Below are 27,193 nucleotides of genomic sequence, written 5' to 3' on the forward strand. Positions count from 1 at the left end.
AAGTACATTTCTTTTGCCTATTTTACAGTCTGATTTGGCGTGTATTTTGCTCATGTCTTTATTATTTGGATGCATAGCTGTAGGCATTAATTGTAAGTGGCAGTTTCTGGAGCTATCATATACATTGGTTCAACGCAGTTCTTTTGTACATTATGTATCTGTTGATCTGCAGCTCTAGCTTTTTAAAATATTTAAAACATCATTGAGTATAACAGTCTTAAACTACTCACTACGTATAGGATATTGATAGTTTCTTTGGGATACTTAACACAAATCTTCATCTATGTAAATGGCAACATACGTTACTCTTGTTACACTTACTATATTTTAAGGTTGTCATATTGTTTTAAAGCAACCAATAAATGTTTTGAATAGGTTTGTAATAATATATTCATTCTGACAAATGTTGTTACACTGATTGGTAGATAAGATGCTGAAAAAAATGCCAAGAAGTGGTTTAGTAGTCTATGACGTACATATAGACCACTTTAATGACCTTTTTCTATTGTAAATGTGCACTCAAGCGGAAGATCTGTGAGGATCAGTTTTCAACATTGCGGACACCTGTTGGTGCAATGTGATGACTAATGGTCTAGTATCAATCGTCATATATAACCTAGTTTGACCTTTTAATGTCAGCTTGTCTAGGACTAAGTGATCGGGAGATGGTAGGGACAAAAATTAGCCGGGGGATGGAGGGGAACTGAAGTGACCGGGAGGGGAGGGGTTAAAGTGAACCTTGAGTATGACCGAAATTGGACCTGGGGGAACCGGAAGTGGATGGCAACCAATAAAATGACCATGGGACCCTTGACCTAAAAAGGGGACCCTTAAAGGTTGGAAGGAAAACGGCCTCCATTGGTATCTCATTTGTTAATTGTTTTTAATTATTTTTGTAAATTATTTGTAATTTCATTGTCATTGTGTAATAATGTCAAATGGATTGGACACTTTGAATAGATTTTAAATTTTGATTTGATTTTCTATATGTTCAATGGATTGTGTAATTTGAATAGATGTCTCACGGATTAGATATCCCATTTTACTGGTGGTTTCAATAGCTTGTGTAGTGATTTTCAACCTCTTTTTATTGAGCTTTATTGAATACATTACAGTTGTAAGGACGTGTTGTGTTTGAATAATTAATATTTTGACTAACCACTAAAGATTATCGGGTAAACTGATTTCTTTTTCATACTTTTCATTTCGCGTGTACTTGACCTGATGTTATGGGGGTAAACTATTTATTTGTTGATTTTTTTTCTCTCCGTATTTGCATATTATATAATAATTATAGATAAATATATTTATGTGAAAACACAGGAATTTCAAAGACAACATTTAAAATATTTATGATTCTTTAAGTCATAAACACAGAATCAATGTAATGACATGTTATGATAATTGATAACAATCACAAATATGACAGCAGAAAATACAATTCGGGACCCTTACCATAGGTAACTGTAACGTTTCTAATTAAGTAAAAGAAGTATGTTATTGGCGCAGCAGATGAAGCGCAGTATGTACCTTTCATAAAATGCCAACTGTACACTTACCTTACCCCAGAGTCAATATACCATATTGACGATTATATCCAATTGAACCAATTGTCCGGGAGGTAGACCTAGGGTAAGGCAAATTACTCTAAAGCCTATCAAGCTTTCATTTGAAAAAGAATGAAATCAGTCCGAGTTACTTTGATGAATTCATGAGATTAATGTAAAAGAGTAATCAAGGGATCCAAGGTTATAGCGTTGATCAAAAGAATGTTATCCAGGGACAAAGACCAGACATGGAAAACAGGCATACACAATAAAGTTTATAAAGTAACTAAAATCATACATACAAAGAAACAAAAGCAAATTAGCAACTCGGACTCAACTAAAAACTGGGAGCATGGACAAGGTGCACCGGTAGGGTAAGCGTCCTCTGCTTTTCTAATATGTTGAATACAAACGTTCCGGTGATTTTTAAAAGTTGTATCCCTTATCCTAGGTCTACATCCTTAAACTCATGATATCCAGAAACCCATGATATACTCAACTAACTGCTAAGCTTTAATTCAAGTGGTTCTTTTAAAAGATCAAAATTTGTAGTGTATTACCATTGAAAAGATGTGTACTGTATTTCTTCGTTTCAAAAGATAAAAAAGTTACAATATTTCTACAAATATGTTCGACTTAATGTGAGGGTCACATTAAATTTGAAACAAAGTCTTCCCCTGACAACAACATTCTTACATTGTCTTTAGACCATAGATTGTCCACTGGCAAAAATGGTAGCTGGTTTTCTTCAGCCTTCTCTCCTAACTTGAAGTACTTTTTCGCTTTTCTGATGTCTTTATAATGGGTTATATGGACCAATGATAATGTATAAAACGCATCGTAGTAACGTTTATGACATTTTGGTGCTCTCTGTATGAAGATTTTTAGAAGTCTTACACATTCGTCACGATTGAAAAATTGTTGATAAAATGCCACACCATACAGTGAATCTAAGTCATGCAGATCATAACTGTATGCTTTCTTAAAAGAGTCAAGTGCGCGAATATTTTGATCAGTAATTGAATAGAGAGAACCAAGCTTGAAGTTGATTTCAACATTCAACTTTAACAGTATTTCTTTGTTTACTTGCAAAGCCGTATTTTTGCTCTCCAATTTTAGCGCGAATTTCTCGTGTGCGGATAGAATATTTTTCATATGTTTATACTCCGAATGGCTGAACAGTCTTTCAGCAGGACGCAAAAAGGAATGTTCTTTCATGATGAAACATATCTTGAAATATTCAGCCAACACATCACTTGGTTTCCTTGAAAGATACTGATTGATCAATGCCAATGAATGCTTTGGTGGTGCAAATGTTACAAACAAATGATTCTCGCACATTTCCCCTTTAGCATATCCTTGAAATGCAGGCTGAAGAAAGTTACAGTCATCCTCATTGTCCACTGTCTCCTTTGAATATGAATAAAGGATCGATTGTGCTTTTTCGAATATTTCGTATGCTTCTTTATATTTCATGGCTGTAGGTGAGTTCGGGAAAGATGAAATGACATCATAATCAAAGTAAGCAATACTCTTGAATAACTGTTGACAGTTGTGATTTCTTTGTATGTTATACTTCATCACTTCTTCACTACTTTCAAAAGCTCGAAGGATATGTTTCCATGTACTTTCCGTTTCAGTCATGTTTTTTTTGCATTGATGATGCTAAAAAAAATAAGAAATTAAAACAAAGTACCAAGGAAATAGGGAAATGAAATAATGGTTATGATGGGGTAATATTTATTACTTAATTAATTTTAGTATCGATAAAAAGCAGAAGTTTACACTTCTATGTCTTACATGTAATGCCATTTGACCCTTTTAGAGACACCTGTAATCAAAAAGACATTTTCTTGCAAAGCTCAAAGAATGATCTTCAAACGTTCGAGTTAGGAAGTAACTGCTTTCCATAATCTAAAACAAAATAAAGTCAATATCTGAGACATGATAGATAATTTAACAACCATGAATGAAATTGCGCAATACACTTATTTGAAAGGCTGAACATTGTTGAAAACATATTTTCATATTGAAAAGATAGAGGTTTCATTGTTGAGTTGCTAACAGAAGATTGGTGATTTTATGAAATTAAAAATTGAATCGATCTTTCTTTTACTTAAGAATATATCAGTTGTTAAGTATGCAACAATGGATTTTACTGTAAGCATATGTTTTACCATAATATAATCACTTACCTACCTATAGATATATTTTAATGTGTTTAATTCTGTCTGAAGGTTTAAAGTATGCAATCATGTAAAACGGTTGCTATTAGATATTCTTACGTAGAATACAAATACATTGCGTATTTCGATGACTAAGCATTAAATGACTACAAGCCTTGAGTATTGACTCACCTACCTAAATAAACAACAAAAATTGTATTGTAAAATTGAATATTTTAAAACAGATTTGCAATACAGTATCAGGTAAGACCATTTTTGGAATCTGTAAACAAAGAAAATACAAGTAATATTCAACCATTTTTTTCCGAAAATGTCTTTGTTTTTATCAATGGGTTAAGTATTAACTTCAGATAGAACTTCTTACAGTAATATACAGCTAAAAATAACATAAAATGAGACGAATGATCTTACTTTGATTTAAGCGTGGTCGTCAAAATGTCGTTCAACATTAATTTTGAAAAGTTATATTTTGATAACGAAAGAAGTTATAAATATTGAAATTGTACATGCCACGGCAAAAAATGCGATTTTTCCCGAAGTCGTTTGTGTTTTTGTAAATGCAGTAAACATTGTGAAATAAACAACAAATCATCGATAGGAAAGATGCTTAGCGTGGCCTTTATTGGCATTTAAGGATCTTCGAGGTCAATGTCCGATGTTTGCCGAAGCAGGTGTTTCAAACATCAATTTATCGTGTAATATATGGTATGACTTGGAGTTGTGAAATAACAAAAAAGAATGAACAGTGGCATAATTGATTGAACTTTACTTAAAATGGCCACTGGTTGCAAGGCAAACTTACTTCGAGGTTTGGGTTCAACACAAACAAACACTCCAATGAACCCAACCCCAGGAGGAAACCATGCGCCAAAAGTTAACTTCGATGTTAATATTCTTACCTTTTCTCTTCTTGAAGTCAGCTAGAGAATGACGATTTTGAAAATGAAATGTCCGGAGAGTTTATCCTCCTCCGCGACCGCACGCGATTGGATCGCACACGTTTAAATTTCTTTGGTTGCAATTAACACATTTGAATTCCATTGGTAGCAATTAAATCATTTGAATCCATAGGACGACGTGAATAAGGAGGCGGATCTCATCTTGAACTCGTCCGCCTCGGACTAATACACTTAAGCAAGGGTTTGAAAGGGTCAAAGATCAGTGGTTAGAATGGTCAAAGTCCAACGAGGCGGTGACCCATTTCCAATTATGGTTGCCCAGATGGGTCTTGGTATAACATCGAGAACGTAGAACGATAAAATCGTAAATAAAATAGATAAAAATAGGTATATCTATCCCCCGGTTAATTTTGGTCTCCACCATCTCCCGGTCACTTAGACTTAGACAAGCTGTCATCAAAAGGTCAAACTAGGTCATGTATGACCATCGATACTTGACCATTAATTATCACATTGCACAACAAGGTGTCCGCAATGTTGAAAACTGATCCTCACAGATCTTCCGCTTTAGTGCACATTTACAATAGAAAAAGGTCATTAAAGTGGTCTATATGTACGTCATAAACTACTTGGTTTCATTTTGTTAACTTTTCTAAGCCTTTGTAATATTTTTCTCAGAACAGAAAATAAAAAGGTTTTAATTTAAATAGTTTTCTACGCCTTAGGGAAATATCTTCAAAATAGAAAATAATTATAGATAAATATATTTATGTGAAAACACAGGAATTTCAAAGACAACATTTAAAATATTTATGATTCTTTAAGTCATAAACACAGAATCAAGGTAATGACATGTTATGATAATTGATAACAATCACAAAGATGACAGCAGAAAATACAATTCGGGACCCTTACCATAGGTAACTGTAACGTTTCTAATTAAGTAAAAGAAGTATGTTATTGGTGCAGCAGATGAAGCGCAGTATGTACCTTTCATAAAATGCCAACTGTACACTTACCTTACCCCAGAGTTAATATACCATATTGACGATAATATCCAATTGAACCAATTGTCCAGAAGGTAGACCTAGGGTAAGGGAAATTACTCTTGAAATCAGTTATATGTTTGTATTATATTCAATTTTAACAAAGCCTAGCAAGCTTTCATTTGAAAAAAGAATGAAATCAGTCCGAGTTACTTTGATGAATTCATGAGATTGATGTAAAAGAGTAATCAAGGGATCCAAGGTTATAGCGTTGATCAAAAGAATGTTATCCAGGGACAAAGACCAGACATGGAAAACAGGCATACACAATAAAGTTTATAAAGTAACTAAAATCATACATACAAAGAAACAAAAGCAAATTAGCAACTCGGACTCAACTAAAAACTGGGAGCATGGACAAGGTGCACCGGTAGGGTAAGCGTCTTCTGCTTTTCTAATATGTTGAATACAAACGTTCCGGTGATTTTTAAAAGTTGTATCCCTTATCCTAGGTCTACATCCTTAAACCCATGATATCCAGAAACCCATGATATTCTCAACTAACTACTAAGCTTTAATTCAAGTGGTTCTTTTAAAAGATCCAAATTTGTAGTGTATTGCCATTGAAAAGATGTGTACTGTATTTCTTCGTTTTAAAAGATAAAAGTTACAACATTTCTACAAATATGTTCGACTTAATGTGAGGGTCACATTAAATTTGAAACAAAGTCTTCCCCTGACAACAACATTCTTACATTGTCTTTAGATAATAAATGGTTCACTGGCAAAAATGGTAGCTGGTTTTCTTCAGCCTTCTCTCCTAACTTGAAGTACTTTTTCGCTTTTCTGATGTCTTTATAATGGGTTATATGGACCAATGATAATGTATAAAACGCATCGTAGTAACGTTTATGACATTTTGGTGCTCTCTGTATGAAGATCTTTAGAAGTCTTACACATTCGTCACGATTGAAAAATTGTTGATAAAATGCCACACCATACAGTGAATCTAAGTCATGCAGATCATAACTGTATGCTTTCTTAAAAGATTCAAGTGCGCGAATATTTTGATCAGTAATTGAATAGAAAGAACCAAGCATGAAGTTGATTTCGACATTCATCTTTAACAGTATTTCTTTATTTACTTGCAAAGCCGTATTTTTGCTCTCCAATTTTAGCGCGAATTTCTCATGTGCGGACGAAAGTTTTTTCATATGTTTATACTCCGAATGGCTGGACAGTTTTCCAGTAGGAGGCAATAAGTGGTGTTCTTTCATGAAACATATCTTGAAATATTCAGCCAACACATCACTTGGTTTCCTTGAAAGATACTGATTGATCAATGCCAATGAATGCTTTGGTGGTGCAAATGTTACAAACAAATGATTCTCGCACATTTCCCCTTTAGCATATCCTTGAAATGCAGGCTGAAGAAAGTTACAGTCATCCTCATTGTCCACTGTCTCCTTTGAATATGAATAAAGGATCGATTGTGCTTTTTCGAATATTTCGTATGCTTCTTTATATTTCATGGCTGTAGGTGAGTTCGGGAAAGATGAAATGACATCATAATCAAAGTAAGCAATACTCTTGAATAACTGTTGACAGTTGTGATTTCTTTTTATGTTATACTTCATCACTTCTTCACTACTTTCTAAAGCTCGAAGGATATGTTTCCATGTACTTTCCGTTTCAGTCATGTATTTTTTTTTTTTGCATTGATGATGCTTAAAAAAATAAGAAATTAAAACAAAGTACCAAGGAAATAGGGAAATGAAATAATGGTTATGATGGGGTAATATTTATTACTTAATTAATTTTAGTATCGATAAAAAGCAGAAGTTTACACTTCTATGTCTTACATGTAATGCCATTTGACCCTTTTAGAGACACCTGTAATCAAAAAGACATTTTCTTGCAAAGCTCAAAGAATGATCTTCAAACGTTCGAGTTAGGAAGTAACTGCTTTCCATAATCTAAAACAAAATAAAGTCAATATCTGAGACATGATAGATAATTTAACAACCATGAATGAAATTGCGCAATACACTTATTTGAAAGGCTGAACATTGTTGAAAACATATTTTCATATTGAAAAGATAGAGGTTTCATTGTTGAGTTGCTAAGAGAAGATTGGTGATTTTATGAAATTGAAAATTGAATCGATCTTTCTTTTACTTAAGAATATATCAGTTGTTAAGTATGCAACAATGGATTTTACTGTAAGCATATGTTTTTACCATAATAGAATCATTTACCTACGTATAGATATATTTTAATGTGTTTAATTCTGTCTGAAGGTTTAAAGTATGCAATCATGTAAAACGGTTGCTATTAGATATTCTTACGTAGAATACAAATATATTGCGTATTTCGATGACTAAGCATTAAATGACTACAAGCCTTGAGTATTGACTCACCTACCTAAATAAACAACAAAAATTGTATTGTAAAATTGAATATTTTAAAACAGATTTGCAGTACAGTATCACGTAAGACCATTTTTGGAATCTGTAAACAAAGAAAATACAATATTCAACCATTTGTTCGAAAATGTCTTTGTTTTTATCAATGGGTTAAGTATTAACTTCAGATAGAACTTCTTACAGTAATATACAGCTAAAAATAACATAAAATGAAACGAATGATCTTACTTTGATTTAAGCGTCAAAATGTCGTTCAACATTAATTTTGAAAAGTTATATTTTGATAACGAAAGAAGTTATAAATATTGAAATTGTACCTGCCACGGCAAAAAAGGCGATTTTTCCCGAAGTCGTTTGTGTTTTTGTAAATGCAGTAAACATTGTGAAATAAACAACAAATCATCGATAGGAAAGATGCTTAGCGTGGACTTTATTGGCATTTCAGGATCTTCGCAGCTCTGCTTAAAAAAAAACATGGGTGAATGTAATCGTTTATTGAGATATAAGCATTTGAAATTTTGACGGAAATAGGATTTCTCTTATTATTTCATAGGCTTTGTTATGTATGTTTTATTAATTGAGAGTCCATGTAAAATAATAAGAATTTCTTTTTAAAAAAAAACTTCCCAAATAACATTTTAAGGTGTGTTTAATGAAATTATGAAATGAAAAGCGGGATTCACTGAGCAAAAAAATATTTATACTATGAAATACAATAGGGTCCGAAAATCTGACAAAAATGAGCAAGTATGACCAACCAACATCCTTTGATCAGATTAAAGTAGATTAGCTTTTATTTAGGCAATATCAGTACATTAAAATAGCTTACAATACAAATAAAATAATGACAATAGTTAGAGAATCATATAAATATAGCATATTTTAAACACATGACTTGATAGCCTGGGATAACCCATAAATCTTAAAATAGCTTATTTCCAATGGGGTCCATAGTATAAGACAACAATGCAGTCACTTCGTTGTATTTATGTATTGTATTGTTAATTAAGATAGTTGTACCTAGAGTGAGCATCATAACTGCAAGTTAACTTAAAACTACATGAATCTGACCGTTTCCAGTCAATGCTAAAAGTGTATATGTACAATGATTTATTTGTGTGCTTCCTGTTAAAAACAATATAGTGTATTTAATAGGTTCAAACATTACAGAATTGTTGATGCATTTGTTGTTTCTGAATGTAGCATTGATATAGACACACTTTGAGAAATGAGCAGAATATATAGGCACAGATCGATACGAACGGCATAAGCATGTTCAAAAACGTTACGACATTATTGTACGAATTTACCTTTTTAACTCCGGTACAACACTTATTTTATATATTTTGGAAAAGTTACATAGTTTTATTTTATTTTAAAAAAAATAATCACGAAAACTTAAATTAATTTCATCATTGTTTTACAAAGGGCATGACAATTATGTCGCATTATTTTATTCCGAGTAAAAGCGAAGGGTTGATTATCGACAAAAATGGCCAGCCCGATGAGAAAAATTGATAAAATGGAGATTCCGTGATTAATTATATTCTTAGAGGAAAGTGGGGTGCTTTTTTATATTTTAATGCCCGACGGGTCCTTAAACCTCCGCCATATTAGGCTTTTCATTCGGTGAACACAAATTACGTGACAGAATTAATTCATTTTTTAGAACGCAATGTTCATCCGTGGTCTTATACTTTAACACGTGTGAACTGAATCATTGTGTGGACGACCTGTATGTGATAACACATTTTTTTAAATTTATTGATTGATTTATTTATTTACTGTTTGGCCTTTTCTTTTTTTTTTTTCTCAAAAAGGTCACCGATGTCCTTTTATTATGTTTTACTATATATGAATATTATGACTCTACTGGAATGAATGAAAATGCATTGATAGCTACGATTACCATGCTTGCTTACACGACCAAATAAATTGTGTGGGTAATTTACACAGACACAAACCTTATTTAAAGTAACGGGTGCTACTCATATGGTAATCGCAAATCAATCACTATTGTGATCTCAATGCCTTTTAAGGAGTTTATATTAGAGTATATGTCATGTTTCTTTATTTCCCTCAGACCTTTGCCTTTTTAGATGATCAATCGCTTTAATTTGAACTTTATAATTACAAAAATGTCAATACAATATCGAAGTATGAAATACAGACATTGTCAGTATACGTGTCTGTATTTCATAATTTTCTTTTGCACTGTCTTGTTTATAAGGATAAAATTCAAATCAAATCTCGATTCCACTTTCCTCTTCCGTCTATTTTAATGTCCCATTACGAGTGCCATACCAGTGTTCCATGTTGCATAAAATAAGAATTATTTTCCCATGTAGGTACAACTGTGACTAAACAGGAAAAAACTGTAAACTGGTAGTTAATTTACGCTTTTTTTTATTTTGTTTTGCTTTATTTTGGTTTGTTTAGTTTTTTGTTTGTTTGTTTTAATTGTATTCATACATATTATTTTAGTATGATGTTGTTAAATGCCTGAGCATGGATCTGAACGAAAAAGTTGAAAAGTTAGCAAAAAATACTGTAAAACAAGGTATGTAATGCTAGCGCATGCATATTATTATTATTTTTTTGTTGTTGCAACATTCACCATCATAAGTATGTGTAAGGTTTTATACACCATGGTGTCGATTATCATGAAATCATGAACTGTGTTCTTGGAATGATACAATTGATGTTCTATTATTTATTTAGGTCATTTATTAAGTTTTTCCTTTTTTCCTAATTTTTTTTTCATTTCTTATGTATAACCGAGTTCTTTTAGGAAGCATTATATGAAAACAACTTTATGTGCTGCATATTTACCAACATGAAATTTACAATAAGAAAGTTATTACAAACAAAAGTCATGGATTCCGAATCAGTAATAAGCAACTTTTTTAAAACGACAGATAAAATAGTAAAACATATGATAATCCTATAGATCGAGCCTTTTGATTAACTTATGTAAGTAATTTAATACCTTTATATGCGAATCATATGATAATAATATGTGGTTATTTTGTCTGTGTAGGATCAGTCACTTAATATAACTAATATTGTTGGACAAATGAATGGTATATTTTTTTTCAGAAAATCTAGTGAAAGGACCAGACCTAGACGATAATCAAAAACGATGGCTTGTTATCGGTATATGTCTCCATACAGTGGTATCCCCGACCCTCCGAAAATATGTGTCGTCAGCCATGGATACACTTTACAACACTTTAAAGCAAGTGAACAATATTCACCAACAGTCGTTCCCCAACATATTGAAGAAATTTCCACCTGGACACACGGTTCTGAACTATGACAGTGTAAATAATAATTCAACAATTCCGTCTGACAGAAGAAAACGAAATCCCTCTTGTCTTGACTACAAGATTCAAAATTCAGTCGATCTATCAAAACTCTTCCTGGCTCAAAACATGGCAAATTATACTGGTTTTGATGACACATGCGATTTGTCTGCTTTGCTTGGGACTTTGGCAAAAAGCGATATGTCTAGGCTTGGCAAAGCTGCTGATCAAGTAAGTAGCCTACTTGTCATTGTACGATGTTAACATACAATATATAAAACACATGCGCCTCAAGCGTTGTTGTTAAAAGTGAATACGTTTTAGACGCAAGGAATAGGGATCTGTATAAGAGAGTGACCCCTGTGTTTTGTGTAGTTCACTTTTTTCTATCATATTTATGTAAATTTCGACTACGTTGTCGAGACTGAAGCAAACATATTATTTGTAGTTTCAATGTTTACGTTATCACAATCTACTTAGGTTAGCTTACAATTGAAAATTATTTAATCAGATATTATTTAGTTCTTTACTGATATTTGAAATACTCGTTGTAAGTTTCCATAAAATATTACGTTTAGTGGTTTCTATATTTCTATATACGGGTTTATACTAAATAGTGCTTGAACATTTATCCCTATGCGAATTGAATGTAGATATAGTTCCTTTGTCGTGTTTTTGCTCGTTTGATTATCAAATACAGCGATACACATTCTTCTATAAAGGACACAAGTTTGTGTTCGAAAGTATAATATTCACAACAGGAGGAATTGTTATATACGAAATCTTTTAATGTGTATATTGCTTTTAAACATACTATTTTCTTCTAAAAAGTCAAACAAGGCTTACTTTAGTGAAGAAAATGCACTAGGGCATGGCCCTACAATTATAATTTTTAAGTATGTTTGCCTACGTATTTGTAGATACGAAAAGATGTCAGAAATCCATGGGCGCATTGTAATTTTGATCAATGGGACATGCCAATGTACTTGTCATCATTTCAACAGATACGTCAACTGATTAATGAAATAAAACTTCCACCTCCAATGCTGCAAAATATATTGTCAACATTGACAGAATGGGAAACAAAAGGTATATCATAATGTCACTGTTTTATCTTCAAATAAAACAAATCTTCAGTCCGATACAGCTAGCGTCTCAGGCGTCTCCATGTTTTAAGAGAATATTGAATATGCGTTTTAATGATGGGTCTATAAGCACTCTGGCCGTCACTATTGTGTCACATGGATTGTCAATCATTGTTTTGAAAGATTGTCTTTAAAACATCAAGACAAGTGGTGATAAACATAGAAGCTTGCATAAGTTTGATTTCCAGAAGAAAATATTGAGGTGTGGAGGGGACGCTTATTTGTATGGAGTATGGGGATTAAAAAACATTAAGAACATCTTGCTTGTTACAATAAAAAAAATGACTGCAATAATTGAAAAAACTGAAAAGAATAGTTTCAACGTTCATATTTGATCTGATTTCCTTCATTTAATCGTGTTGATTACAATAAAAGCATTTGTGTTATTGTTTTTCATAGTAATCATTTAGGGAACAATATATTTTTTCTCACTGAGTGTCCTTTCTAAAAATATGTGGGGTATAAAAGCATGCATTTTAAACTCTTGACCAAGGATATCAATCTTTTAAAAGAGAATAACGTCCAAACTAAAATAAAACTATTTGACCAATTACTTTGGCCCCTGTCAGATTATTAAACATAAATGTACTTAAAAAGTTATGCGCATCAGTTAAATGATCCCAAAAAATGCACCATGATCACATGTTCATTCAATAGTTTATAAACTTAAGAGATATATTTTTTCATTCCTTTACACTTTTAGTGGGAAATATTTGGATGTCTAACATTGCTCTCGTCTGTCTGTATTAAGGTTCATTCCCACAGAGAACTCATTTTTGCTTTGACCCCTCCCAAACCACTAAATGGAATTTGATAAAACAAATTAAAGAAACTTTATTACACATTCCAATCATGCCCCTTTTATTTCAGATTTCGATTTCATCAATTTTGTTTGCATGTTATCAAATACGGGAATAGGTTTATAAAGTTAGTGGGCATTGCTTACCGTTTTTCTCTAGTTTTATTTCGTGGTAAACAAATTGCTATCCAAGTCGCTTATCGTGACATTATGAAAATAAAATATAAAAAGTTATTTACTTGCATCTATTTGCAGGATTCACATTTCTGAATGGGAGGTCCTTAGAGCTTGACTTGCTAACTGAAATGAATGAGCGAACTTCTACATTAGCAAAATATATTTTGCTAAATAAGTCTGCGAATGAAAGATCATTTTCAAGGGTGGGTGAATCGCTAAATGGTATTATATCTGAACTTAAGCGTGCATTAAAAAGGGCTGAATCGTACATTGATTATATCAGAGAAGAAACAGAAAAGTTGCGACTTGATGACATCGCAACAAAAAAGAAAATAACTGATATTAAATGTGAGATGGAGAATATACAATGCGACATAAAAAACATGAAATGTTACTTTTCACACCAGCGACCAAATGGTAAGCCATTGTTTTATCCACCAGATAGACTAGACTGCTTTGTCGGTAGAGATGATATTTTAGTTGTGTTGCAAAATTCTTTAAAAGAAAAGCAAATTCAAGTTATTTGTGGTTTGGGTGGGGCAGGTAAAACAGCTGTAGCCATTGAATTTGCATGGTTATTTCAAGAGTCTTATCCTGGAGGTGTATTTTGGTTATCTGCGGAATCAGACGAGGCAATTGAGGACACCATAAGCAGTCTTGCTATTGATGTCAACACAAGTGGTAATACAACGAAAGAGACACTTAAGAAAACTTTAAGTTGGCTTGCTTCCTTAACTCGAGGATGGTTGCTTGTAATTGATAATGCAGATTTTGAGCATATCTCCACCTATATGAAAGAACTATTGTTTGGAGCTTGGAAAAGAAATTCTAAAGGAGCGTTATTAATCACAACAAGGCGAGAGCTAATTGAGGTTGAAGAGTCATTCAAAATAGAAATTGAAAACTGTCATGAGCTAAAATGTCTGTCTGACGAGGAAAGCATCTTATTTATAACAAAACGATCAGGTCGTGATACAGGATCTGAAGATAAAGAACATATTTTAGAACTTGTTCAAGAGCTTGGAGGACTACCATTGGCGTTAGAACAAGCGGCAGCACAAATAAAACGTATTGACTGCACATTTACAGACTATCTCATTCGGTTTAAGAAAACGCAACTTGATCTTTTTAAGAAACCTCTTATTCCATTTTCCGAATCTGAACGTCAAAGATATGCAGTTACAACGACATGGGAACTTAACTTGGAAAAGATTTGTTTAGAAGCCGAAAGAGAAGGATTAAGAGAAACACCTACTCTTTTGATGAAAATTTCTGCATTTCTTCATGCAGATGATATCCCCCTTTCCATATTTAATGGCGGTGAACCTGCAGTTCTCTGTGATTATGATATATTATCTGATCCAATAGATATAAAACGAAGCGTCGAGATTTTAACCAGATTTTCTTTGTTTCAAAGAGGTCGCAATGAGGGTTTGTCAGTGCACAGACTAGTACAGGAGGTCATTCGAAGCAAAATGAAATGTGACGAAAGGCTTATGGTAGTTTCAAATGCAGTGCGAATGCTGAATAAAGCTTTGTTGTCAACTTCATCACCACAAAATGTAATCAAAGCCTGGAAAGTATCAAGGGAAATTGATAGAGGCTCATTATATATTTGGAGTAAGCTGGCAGTTCATTCCAGTGTGTTAAAACTGCATGTATCAGCTTACTCAAAAACAGATGATGAAGCATTTTGTAGTTTAGAAATGGCAAAAGTACTGCATACATCAGCAATTTTCAACAGTTTTCAAAACCGACAAGATATTGCTTTAACTGATCAAGCGAAAATGTTTTCAACTATTGCTGCTTTGCATATTGAGGAACACGCAATTACTGATTTGATAGAGCTTAAGATTCCGCTCCTTATGCAAGATCGACAATGCATAAGAAACAGTATTGCGCTTGTTTTGAAGACTGAGGAAATTGTTTCAAAGCTTGATCCGTCTGGAAAACCTCTTTCTATCGATGTTCTTCAAAATATGGGAAACAATGCAGTTCGTGAACGACGATATGAAGATGCGATTCAGTACTATACAGAAGCACTTCGTGCATGTCGGAAGGAAGAGTGTGATCCCCGACTCTACTCAAACAGAAGCCTGGTGTATCTGAAAACTAAACGGTTTTATCAAGCTCTAAATGATGCGAACTGTTGTATAGACATTGATCCTTTTAACGTAGAAGGTCACGTCAGGAAAGCTTTTGCCATTGCCGAACTTATTGAAAATGGCAACATAAACGCAGAAATGGAGGGCTCTGGACTATCAAGTGTATCAATCGCTGCTGTGCTGGATAAAGAAACTCTTGTTGAGCGAAAGATGAAAATTTACTTCCCAATCGTTTGTTACAAAATCGTTGAACCATCTTCTGTGTCCCTTGGGCACTTTATAATGGATATGAGTGGTGCTCGTCCTTTTACTACATATGTTTTGAAGAAGGGAAATTATTATTTCACGACTCCTGTTAAATCCTATAAAAGTTGTCAAGTTGTAGGGATGGAAGATGGTGTTATTCTCACCATTGGGACTATGTTCCTGATTGAAGCACCAATTGCAGACGAATTCGATTTTCACTTTCAAATGGAAGAGAAAGTAACCATTCATTTCGAAAATGTGTCATTTGTATCAGACGGAAAAATAGATGTTGGTCTTAATGGCATAGCGACATTTTATCGTTGTCAATTTGCGAATGGAAAACAAGTTGATAACAATTCTAACTTTACCCAATTCGATAAAAAGTCAACTTTAACATTCCCAAAACTGACATTAAATAGGCCGGTGTTTTCTAGTGTTTCAGGGTCTCGGGGATCCCAAATCAGTTTGCATTCTTGCACGTTCAACAACTGTCCGGGATTTAGTATTTTCGTTGAAGGCCAAAGTTCCCTACTTGACATTAACAATTGTGAAATAACAAAATCCAATTGTTCGGGGGTTGTCGTTCAAAATGGCGTTACTATGAAAATGATAAATTCTAAAATATCTGAAAATGGCTTATATGGAATGGAGATCGGAACTGACTGTGACGTCACAATGCATGGAAACACCGTAGACGGTAATTCAATGGATGGGGCTTTCTTTGGGATAGTACAGAACGTAAGAAATATAGAAGACAAGAAAATTAAAGCGTCTATTCAAGACAATTCGTTCTGTCATAACGGACTTTCAGGTCTGATTTTAAGTACGGGTAGCTATGAAATAAAAGATAACAAAATGAACAATAATTGGGCTAGAGGTATACTTGTATTGAATCATTCGTCGTCATCAATACAAAACAACGAGATTTCAGCGAACAGATGTGGTGGTATCAGGGTCGGTATCAACTCAGCGTCTGTCTACATAGTTGGCAATACAATTAAGGACCACAATGGACCTGATATCGATATTGAAGATTCCGAATTAACTTGTACCAAAGTCATTAACAAACACAACATTTTCGATCGATTCAAGAAATCATTTACAGCGCCAAGAGAACATTTGAACTACTGCTGTTCATGCAAAAGATGTTATAAAAACTTAAAAAAGTGTGGAATTTGTAAAATTACTACTTATTGCTCAAAAGAGTGTCAAACAGATCATTGGCCAGAACATAAAAAGATTTGTCGTGTTTTGGGACAAAGCTGTAACATTGATTTAGAGTTGGGCAAAGCTGAAGTCTTACACGGAACATCAGTTAGTAAGAAGAATTTGCAACGACTGTTTTCAAAGTCATATAGAACAGAAGTTCACGTCGAATCTGACCACAACTATGAACCTTACAACAACCAAAAGTTACTTACCCTTTACACGCAAACTAAAACATTATATATGCGTTTGAAAAATCCAGAGCTTTATAACTTATGCAGCGAGTGTGGAACACTACAAGAGGACAAAATTATTATGAAAACTCTTCTGTGCTATGCTAGTTTCAAGAATGATTTTAAGGTGTTAAGTATTCTAACTACCGAATTTCCAGGCAAACGCGATATAAATTCTTCCTAGACAGACATTTCTTTAATGAGTACTTCAAAGTACATTGTAATTAGCTAGTTTTTTTTTTCAAATGAGTAATTATGTATATTAATTTCCATCCTATTTATACCACCTTTGTTATTTTCCAAATATAATGCAGACCGCCTCCATTGTCTCGGGGTAGCATACTCGCCTCGTGGGTTAGATTTTCGGACGAGTAACGGAGTTACACCAAATGTTTTGTTTGTCGCTACTTCTCTGCCAAGCACGTTGTATGAAGGCGATAGAGTGATGACTGGTTGGCTTGGACCAAACTGTTTCGTCCGATTGAGGTAGCACGACTACCTGCCGTTTGTTGCTTCTGTGAGTTAGCACAAAAACGGACAGGTTCAGCGTGTCAGACTAGTACAAAATAGAATCTGAAGTTTGATTGTCAACGTGGAAAGCATGAAACATTTGTCATAGGAAGTTAAACCATAATCAATCAATCAATATAGTATACAATTGAAAGTATGTAAGTCATGTAAAACATGTTCTTTTAATAACCGGCAATATAACTATATGTATTAATTTGAAATGTAATGACAAACCACTTCTGTCAAAGTATGGCAATCAAATATCTACAAAGGTCCTTTTACAAGGCTTACTAACATTCAATGTTTTCGCAGGAACAAGTAAGCAATTCATGAGAAATTGTTTCTACACTATGCTAGAGTAATGAAGGAAACCAATGTTATAGCGGTAATCAAAAGAATGTAATCCAGGGACAAAGGCCAGACATGGAAAACAGACATACACACCAAAGATCATAAAGTAACTAAAATCATACATACAAGGTAACAATTTCAAATGAGCAACTCGGACTCCACTAAATACTAGGAGCATGGACCAGGTGCACCAATTGGGTAAGCGCCCTCTGCTTTTCGAGAAACACCCGCCGAATTGCTCATAAAAAGTCCATGGTAGACGAAAGAAGAAAGGAAAAGCCAAAAAAAAACATGTGCTTCACAAAAAGGACTTCATTCACATGAACAAGTATTTATTGAATCAGATTGAGGCATTCACAATAAAAACAACAGTAGAAGGCATATAAGGAAAAAGTAAACAATTTCTGATTCGTTTATTATGTACATATTTCTTGTCTCCATTTATATAGCACCACAAGTTTACAAACTGTTACAATATTATTTTATTTAAATCGTAAAATAATAATTATATCATTTAAAACTTGGTTTCACAATTGTAATTAACTGTTATAGACACGTCAGTTATCTTTTGCAATTAAGAGGCTGTTCATGTAAAAATCAGGCAGATCAAATGACATAATTGGCACAGGGTTTTCGATCGAATGTAATGTTTATATCACATGTATGTCAAAGAGTATAAAGATTTTATTATATCGACAATAGATGGCTTTTATAGTTTATATATGATTTTATAGTTCCCAAACAAAGCATTTTGCATAAAATAAAGAGATACCTCCCTTTTGACTGAATTTCGATGCTTTCTTTGTAAATTATTTCTCTTTAATCGTTACAGTTAACCAAACACCAACATTTAATTTTAAAAAAGTATGCATTTGTGATAGGAAATGGGTGACAATTTTAAGAGAACAAAATTAATTAGGTGCCAGCCACTGCCTGGTTTTTGCATGAAAGCCCTCTTAAATTGTAACAAAATATAGATGTTAAAATCGTACATATCTGATAAAATTAACCAATCCTGAGCTGTAGAAATCTTTGATTCTGAATTATCTGATGGACCTTGGACCGCAGACAAATTTAGAAATTTATAATGATTATAATATAAAAATAGCGTCAATAATAAAAAAAAAAGAATTTAGTTGCTTTTTACAGCAAAAATGGTTCAAAGACAAATGCCCGGGTTGCCTTAAAATTGAACACACTCCAAGTCGGTAAACATGAAGTTGAAGTGTGACAGACCTGAAACCGCATCCCACGATATGGGACCCCATACTGAAGTTACGTATCAAATAATCAGTAGCTATGATTTTTAGTTGCTGAGAAAAATGTTACGAAAGTATATTACCCGTTCCTGCCGCCCGCCTGGCCACCATTCAACATTCTATATGTCGATTTAAACGAGTGCAACCCGGACAAAAAACAGGTCAACTTAATAATTAGTATTTTTTTCACACTTTATCCAAATAAGGTATTGCTACCAAAGCGGATAACACGTTAGGTCATGTCACACCTACTATTATTTCAGCAAACAATTTTGACAGAAGCTTCAAAGCAGACTAACTCTTTTTTAACAAATATGTAAATAGCACTTAAAACTGGTTCACAAACCATAACCTGAAGAAAAAAATAACATATTTTACACAGCAATACATTACAAAATTTGAACTTTGTCAGAGAAAAAAAAAAACACGTTAATTTTCCCCGTGTATCAACTTTTTTTTTGCTATCTTCAGGGTTGACAAACAAACGTGTATAACGCATACTGACCATTTTTAAGGAGGGAGACCTAAGGTAAGGGACATAACTCTTAAAAATCATTAAGCATCAAATTAACTAAGACTGATTTCATTCTGCTTCAAAGGAAAGCTTCAATGGCGTTGGTGAAATTGAATATGATACTAACATATCGCTGATATCAAGTTATGTCACTTACCTTAGGTCTACTTCCTTAAACTACAAATACATTCAGTAGACAAAGTATATCAAAAATCAGGAGCCGCTAAAACTACAATCTTTACAAAAGTACATTCCACACATAGTGATCATTTCCACAATTTGAATGTAAAACTAAATAACCACAACAATATGTTACTAATTTTAGCTGTCTATACATTATGTGGAGTGAGAATCATTTCAAATTCAAATTTCATCAGTTGTGGTAACAAATTAAAATTTCATTGGTTGTAATGATTCACATTCAAATGTAATGTTACAAATTCAAATATCATTATAGCTGTAATGTTACACTTCAAAATTATCCATAAAACAAATAAATAAAAGTTAAAATCAAAATCTCATATCATTAAAAAAAACAGTAGCAAACATAAAACTTAACAATGAATATATAAAAACAGACAATTGCTATGAATGGTCCCGATTATATGCCCACAACCCTATTAAGTACGGCTCTGCCTTAAAACCAGGCAGAAGCTTATGAAAAGTGATTCACGCATGTGTTAATCCCAACAAGAATGTCTTGATTGGAAATCATTCAGTAGGCCTCATAGGAACTGTATTGTATTTGACAATAAGAGCGGAAATGAAAGTTACTTGAGATATTACCTCTTAACGTTTGGTTATTATAGAGATGTAAGGGAAATTTTCCAACCAGAATATTTACACCATGACCTGTCAAAATTTATTTCATGATGTATAGCAGATCCAAGAAAATGAACACCAAAATAGTGTTTTGGGGCGTAATAAATGTATTTAAACAGTTTCATTGATTATCTTGAGATATGATGAACCACCCCCTGCCTGATTTTTAGACAAACCCATACGTAAAGACATGTGAAAAATGTAAAGAAGATGAATTTGTTTATCAGTTTGTTAATTTTTCAAGATAAGCACAAATGATTTCTTATTTTGATTATCTGTATTATTTTACCACATTTTAAATAAGCATACACTGAAAAATGTCTATTCAGAGCTCTTTTAGACTTCAGAGTTTATCTGGTTCAGACAGGAGTTTGGTTTACCCAGCCTCAAATTACATTTTATCATTAAAATTGGGCTGGTTAAGACAGATTTTTTGGTTTATTAAGGGTTTGATTTCACTGTATTGCCAGGTCAAGTTTCTAAAAATACCCACAAAATAAGGAAAACAAAACTACATAGAAATAAGTTGTCTGAACACATGTAAACAATATGTAAACAAAAAGTTGATACAATGATACAGACATATCGCTGATTTCAAGAGTAACGTCCCTTACCCTAGGTTTACCTCCTTAAGCATTGCATAGCTTGGTGCTGTCAGTATAAGTTTTTGTAAGAATCAGGGTAAATTAGAGAAAAAATCAGAAACATGCATCAAACCCATTGATCTGACTCACTCAGAGATGCTTTCTGTCTTTGAAAAGATCATTATTTGATTTCTGCACCACTGGCTTTGCTCAGAATTTTTTTTTAATTTCTTCTTAGAAAAATGAGGTTTTTGACAGAGTTATCTGCCCTTGAAATGTTCATCTTCAGTGAATTTCAATGAAATTGTAACTCAATGGTCCAGCATGATATGGAAAATTAGGTCTGTTTTCCTTGATTCTGATGATGCAAATAGTCAAATTACACTATCAAAATGATGGATTTTTCATACCATGTTTCACTCACTGCCTGATTCTTACAGGGACAGACACTTTAAAGTGAAGAACATGTATCAAAATTATATTGCCTTCTATGATTTCTCAAAACAGATTTGTGTAGACTCTATTTGAAAAGACCTTTATTTGATCCCTGCCCAAAAATAATTTTCAATAGAATGTTAGAAAAATGAGGTTTTTGACAGTTATCTGCCATTTGAATGAGAATTACATCTCAATTTACCAAAATGATATATGTAATTTTATCTTATTTCCTTGATTCTGATTGTGCAAAGAGTCAAATCAACTTTCAAAATGGTGGTTTTTTTCGTAGCATATTTCACCCATTGCCTGATTCTTACAAAGACTGACACTCAAATTATTGCATATTTGATTTATAACTATACCCTTTTTATTATCATATTACATTCTCAAATTAGGGAGAAAACATTGCACTTTTAGGAACATGAACAACAGTGTCCAGTTTCATAAAACACCTCAAACTGAGATTTTCCTCAAATTTTCCTCAAATCAAATTTTGGCCAATCAGATCACTTGAAACTGAAGATTTGAGGAAAAACACAGGACTTGATGAAATTCTCAACTTGAGATTTTTTCTGTGAAACCCAGGCCTGATAATATATGACAAGACATTTAAAGTTTTTTTTATACTACACATAAGTAGTGAAATAAATCTATACATGTAAAAATGTTCATAAAAACATCAATGGAGTAAAACATTTAAAACTGAAGCATATCACATGTTCAAATGACTTAACATTCACTTCCATTCTAAAATTTTTTTTCAACTATATCAAGGTCAACTGGGATTAACAGGCATAAAAATGGGCGACATTGCCATGGGAGCCAAGGGAATAGAAACCTGCTTTAATTTCTACAAAGAATTTTTGAATGATACATATATCATAGAAGCATTCCTAATATTTTTATGGGGACATATTTTCTCATCACTATTACTGTTTTTGAAACCTTCAAATCTGATATCTTTTCCACAAGATTTGATGTAAAATGGTGAATGTGAGAGTCTTCTATTTGTTTACATGCTCTTCAAACCTAACACTTGTATAAACAAACTGTTCATGCTATTAAAGAGTAATGTTATAGCTGTAATCAAAAGAATGTAATCCAGGGACAAAGACCAGACACGGAAAACAGACATACACAACAAAGAACATGAAGTAACTAAAATCATACATACAAAGTAACAAAAGTAAATGAGCAACTCGGACTCCACTAAAAACTGTGAGCATGGACCAGGTGCACCTGTACGGTAAGCGTCCTCTGCTTTTCTAGAAACACCCGCCAAGTTGCTCATAAAAAGTCAAGTCCAGGGTAGACAAACGAGGAAAGGCAAACTATGACAACAAATTACCATAGTTACATGACTAGATGGTATCATCCTTAATACAATAAAACCTAGTTTATAAACAATATAATGCCAATTACACTTTAAAGACAGATAATGGTAAAACCCTTCTAGAAGTGAATTCTTTTTGTTTGTTTATAAACTTATTGGACAATGGATTAAAACTGTCTTACTATACAATACAATCCACATTACATGTATTCTATGGGTAGATCATGGAGAACATCTTCAATAAAATTTTTAATTACTTTATTCGTTTTTAAAAGAAATGTTCGACATTTTTCCAAAGATTAATAAGACAGATGAAGTTCTAAATCTGGTTTTCATCAAATTAATAAATGTAAAAGCTAATCAGGTGGGTGTATAATGCTGCACGAAAGCACATGATATGCCTATCCCTAACACATCTGAAATGGTTATTATGAAAAGAAGCAAACAGAAAATTAACATTTTTTTATACAATGAAAATTTTAAATTCTTCTAAAATATATTTTTTGGGATCCTGTTTTAGGGGGTGGACCTAGGGCAAGAGACACAACTCTTACAAATCATTGAAATGTTTGAATTCAGCATTTTACATCAATCTCATGTAAGCATCAAAGTAATTTGGATTGATTTCATTCCGTTTCAAATGAAAGCTTGATAGGCTTTGGTGAAATTGAATATGATACAAGCATATCACTGATTTCAAGAATAATGTCCCTTACCCTAAGTCTACCTCATTTATATGGATGTACAAGAACCTTACAAAATTATAGCCTAGAATTTCTATGATCTCATTTTTAATATTTTCTCAACCAATGTTAAAGATTATCAATATAGATTACATAAAACTATAGAATAAAATCATAAAAATATAAAATATCAGATTCATCCCTCCTAATGTGCAGATGATACAAGTTCTGTAAAAACAAGTGCTAAAAAATAATAAATAATTTCAGTAAACGTTATTTCAACATTTTAGAATATTTTTTCAAAATACTTTAAGATTTAACACAATGCTGTTTATAAAGATAAAAAATCATGTAAAAAATTGTACAATATATTAACTGATAGCATTGCAATTTTATTGCTTCAATTCAAAATCATACAAAACATTTGAAATCATCATGGCATATTGCAATTACATTGCCTTCATAATAAAAAATTTCAATGAAGAAAAATCCATTTTTTTGGGAAAATTTCTTCCCTACTTCTTACACCTCATTTCACATTGCATGTATCGATTCAAGGACTGTAACTTCATCATGTTTAACAGCTTCATAATGAATGCTAAAATTAACACAGACAGAAATGCAGTATCTGATGTGTCAACACTTTTGGCCACTAACTGTATATATTAAATAATTACACAACTGAAAAAAACTGTTAATGAAATGACCAAATAAAATATGTTAAACCATAGTAAACTTCATCATTTGGACATTATAAACATTGCATCATGTACATAACTAATAATTTCCTATGAACTACCATAATATCAAAACTGGTTATTTTATACAATACATATTCCATGGATAAACAGACCAATAAATTAAAATCAATACAATGCAATAGTTTGAAATTTTAGTTATCCCATATCAAGAGATTTGGCAATTTGCATAGTATTTTTTTCAACATTTAACATCATATGAGTATACAATGTATTTCGTAACTCATACTGTACAAATTATTGTTACATAAGCGAATCTTCATAGAAAGACTTATATTCTTTGGTAAAAATTACATGTTATGATGTGAAATGCTTGAAACATTTTCAATTTTAACCCAAACAGTACATAGCTAAAAATTACTATCTTGCTTACAAAAACACATTATCACAGTTGTGAATAATTGAACATATACCAATATGAATGCTGTAAATCTTAGGAATATTTGGGTCATAGTTTTGTTTTTACAGTGTAAAAAAGCAAAACATTTTCCCAATCAATAAAGAAAATAAAAATACAGGTACACATCTTTGACACCAAACATCAACAAAAAATCGTGCATTAATTCTTAAAAATAATATTCATTTGACAAAATTTGTCAATATAAATGCAAATTTTAGACATTATTTACTCCAGTCTCAAGATTTAGTTTGTATACCAAAGTATTTGCACTTACCAATGGCAAGGTCATATAATGCTGGCACAATGAATAGCACCAGTTTTGATGGTCATCACCATCAAGAAACTTTGTTTCAACAAGATTAAAGGGATCCTCAAGATAATTTCTGTTTGGTGTTTAAAATGCATTATATTTAAAACAATGTATGTATTTCATGCATCTACCTCTAATGTAAAAAAATGAAAAAATATGTGACATGTAGAGATAAAAATCAATATTACTGTTTATGGCACTTAGACAAACAATGTTATATTACAGTGAAGCCCATCTTCAGTGACCTTCCAAAAGAGAACAAAATCCTGGTCGCATAAGACAGGTGATCTTCATATACAGGTTAGTTTCACAAAAATGCACTATAAAGGAAGACATGCTATTGCTGAGTACAGGTGGTCACTCAGACAGTTTTGACTGTTTAAGTGTAAGTATTTGTAAGAATCAGGCAAAATGGGAAAAATCAGAAACATACATGTCAAAAACCCACCGATCTGACAATGTAATATCACTCAAGAATATATCTTCTATTTGAAAAGACAATTATTTCATCTCTGCATCACTGGCTTTGATCAGAAATTTTTCAATAGAATGTTAGAAAAATGAGGTGTTTGAGTTATCTGTCCTTGATATGTTCATTTTCAGTGCATTTCAATGAAATTATAACTCAATGTACCAATATATGGACAATATTGGCCTTTTTCCTTGATTCTGATGGTTCAAATAGTCAAATTGCACTTTCAAAATGATAGGTTTTTCCATACCATGTTTCACACACTGCTTGATTCTTACAGGGACTGACACTCATGTGAAATACATGTATCGAAATTATAGTGTCTTCTTTGATTTCTCAAAAGAGATTTGTGTAGACTCTAAATACAGTACTTGACTGACAATGATACACCTCTCAACCTTAAAAGGAAAAGGCTAATAAATATTACATCTCTTAACACATCTATATGTACACATTTATGTAGAGTTATCTCCCATTTGTAATATAACATTTCAACCCATGAGTTATGTGACCATTGATGAATATCACAAGAATCTGGGTAGAGTGTATCCAGGACATAATCTTGATATTGATGACAAGGAGAAGTTTTTGTAAATTATGTTTGAAAAATAACAATATTCACATTTATGTCTGTAATCTATTACAAAAACTTCTCCCTCTCAAAGACAAATGGGAGAAGTGAGCACAAACAAGGGGAAGTTTTTGCCCATTTCTCCCTCTAGATTGGCCCTGGTGTATCGCTATAATAAAATTCTATTTGTTCAAGTCAATAATTTGTATAATATTTTACATTGAGTTGTAAACAGCACCCTTGTAAATAATCAAAATGATTTAAAAGCAAAGGCTTGTCATCTATAATCAATTTTCTTCTTTCTACGATGATTTAGTTCTTTTTCTATGCTGACATTTCAAACCCCATATCTGGATCATCCTGACAAATATCCAGCATCAGGTAGACACGCTTACTCCTGTTGGAGGCCTTCAGACATTTACCAGTAGCAGGATTGTATAGTAATGAAACTCCACTCTGAAAAAGTAATCAAGGGAACCAAGGTAATGCGGTAATCAAAAGAATGCAATCCAGGGACAAAGACCAGACATGGAAAACAGACATACACAACAAAGAACATAAAGTAACTAAAATCATACATTATAACAAAGTAATAAAAGTAAATTAGCAACTCGGACTCCAATAAAAACTGGGAGCATGGACCAGGTGCACCGGTAGGGTGAAAGGTATTAAATGGCATTTTCTTTGATTTTCAGGCAAAATGTACAGTATGTGTATCAATTTAGAGAATTATATTGATTGAAATCTGTCTTAACCAAACATTGAATAAACCAAACAGATTCTGAAATCCCTTCATGACAGTTTCAATTTTTTGTACCTATATAAACTAAACACATATCTTAAATGAACAAATCTTTTTTTCTGGTAAAGATTTAGTAAATAAAAGTTTAACAGTAAGTCTTTTACACGTAGCAGGGTCATGAGATTA

General features: G+C 32.7%; 4 protein-coding genes across 9 annotated transcripts in view; 1 reads left to right on the plus strand and 3 right to left on the minus strand.

Annotated features, from left to right (window-relative positions):
* Positions 1-1,336: 1,336 nt before the first annotated feature.
* LOC148602870 (uncharacterized) lies at positions 1,337-4,806 on the minus strand. Of its 4 annotated transcripts, none has more exons than XM_088553068.1 (2): positions 4,633-4,806; positions 1,337-3,212 (listed from the first exon to the last, which is right to left on the minus strand). In XM_088553068.1, exon 2 carries the CDS (start codon positions 3,189-3,191, stop codon positions 2,196-2,198), a length of 996 nt encoding a protein of 331 aa, XP_088409194.1. In that variant the 5' UTR covers positions 3,192-3,212; positions 4,633-4,806; the 3' UTR covers positions 1,337-2,195. The 4 variants fall into 4 exon arrangements, with proteins under 4 accessions (XP_088409194.1, XP_088409198.1, XP_088409197.1 ...); XM_088553072.1 differs by lacking the exon at positions 4,633-4,806 and adding an exon at positions 3,909-4,622; XM_088553071.1 differs by lacking the exon at positions 4,633-4,806 and adding an exon at positions 3,743-3,878.
* Positions 3,894-18,421, plus strand: LOC148602871 (uncharacterized). Of its 2 annotated transcripts, none has more exons than XM_088553062.1 (5): positions 3,894-3,976; positions 10,529-10,604; positions 11,144-11,580; positions 12,270-12,438; positions 13,549-18,421. In XM_088553062.1, exons 2-5 carry the CDS (start codon positions 10,553-10,555, stop codon positions 17,442-17,444), a joined length of 4,554 nt encoding a protein of 1,517 aa, XP_088409188.1. In that variant the 5' UTR covers positions 3,894-3,976; positions 10,529-10,552; the 3' UTR covers positions 17,445-18,421. The 2 variants fall into 2 exon arrangements, with proteins under 2 accessions (XP_088409188.1, XP_088409189.1); XM_088553063.1 differs by lacking the exon at positions 3,894-3,976 and adding an exon at positions 8,020-8,110.
* Positions 5,526-7,756, minus strand: LOC148602872 (uncharacterized). Its single transcript, XM_088553073.1, has one exon. It carries the CDS (start codon positions 7,316-7,318, stop codon positions 6,326-6,328), a length of 993 nt encoding a protein of 330 aa, XP_088409199.1. The 5' UTR covers positions 7,319-7,756; the 3' UTR covers positions 5,526-6,325.
* A 98-nt stretch (positions 18,422-18,519) lies between the features above and the next one.
* LOC148602873 (polypeptide N-acetylgalactosaminyltransferase 11-like) overlaps positions 18,520-27,193 on the minus strand; it is a 29,786-nt gene continuing 21,112 nt past the window's right edge. For both annotated transcript variants that reach the window (XM_088553067.1, XM_088553066.1), the window contains one exon: positions 18,520-26,721. In XM_088553067.1, coding sequence (XP_088409193.1) covers positions 26,590-26,721 — 132 coding nt within the window. In that variant the 3' untranslated portion in view covers positions 18,520-26,589. The remainder of the gene's footprint in view (positions 26,722-27,193) is intronic.

Source organism: Perna viridis, chromosome 11 (genome assembly GCF_037379345.1).
Source record: "Perna viridis isolate PV_CMFRI_1.1 ecotype Kerala chromosome 11, ASM3737934v1, whole genome shotgun sequence".
NCBI classification, from domain to species: domain Eukaryota; kingdom Metazoa; phylum Mollusca; class Bivalvia; order Mytilida; family Mytilidae; genus Perna; species Perna viridis.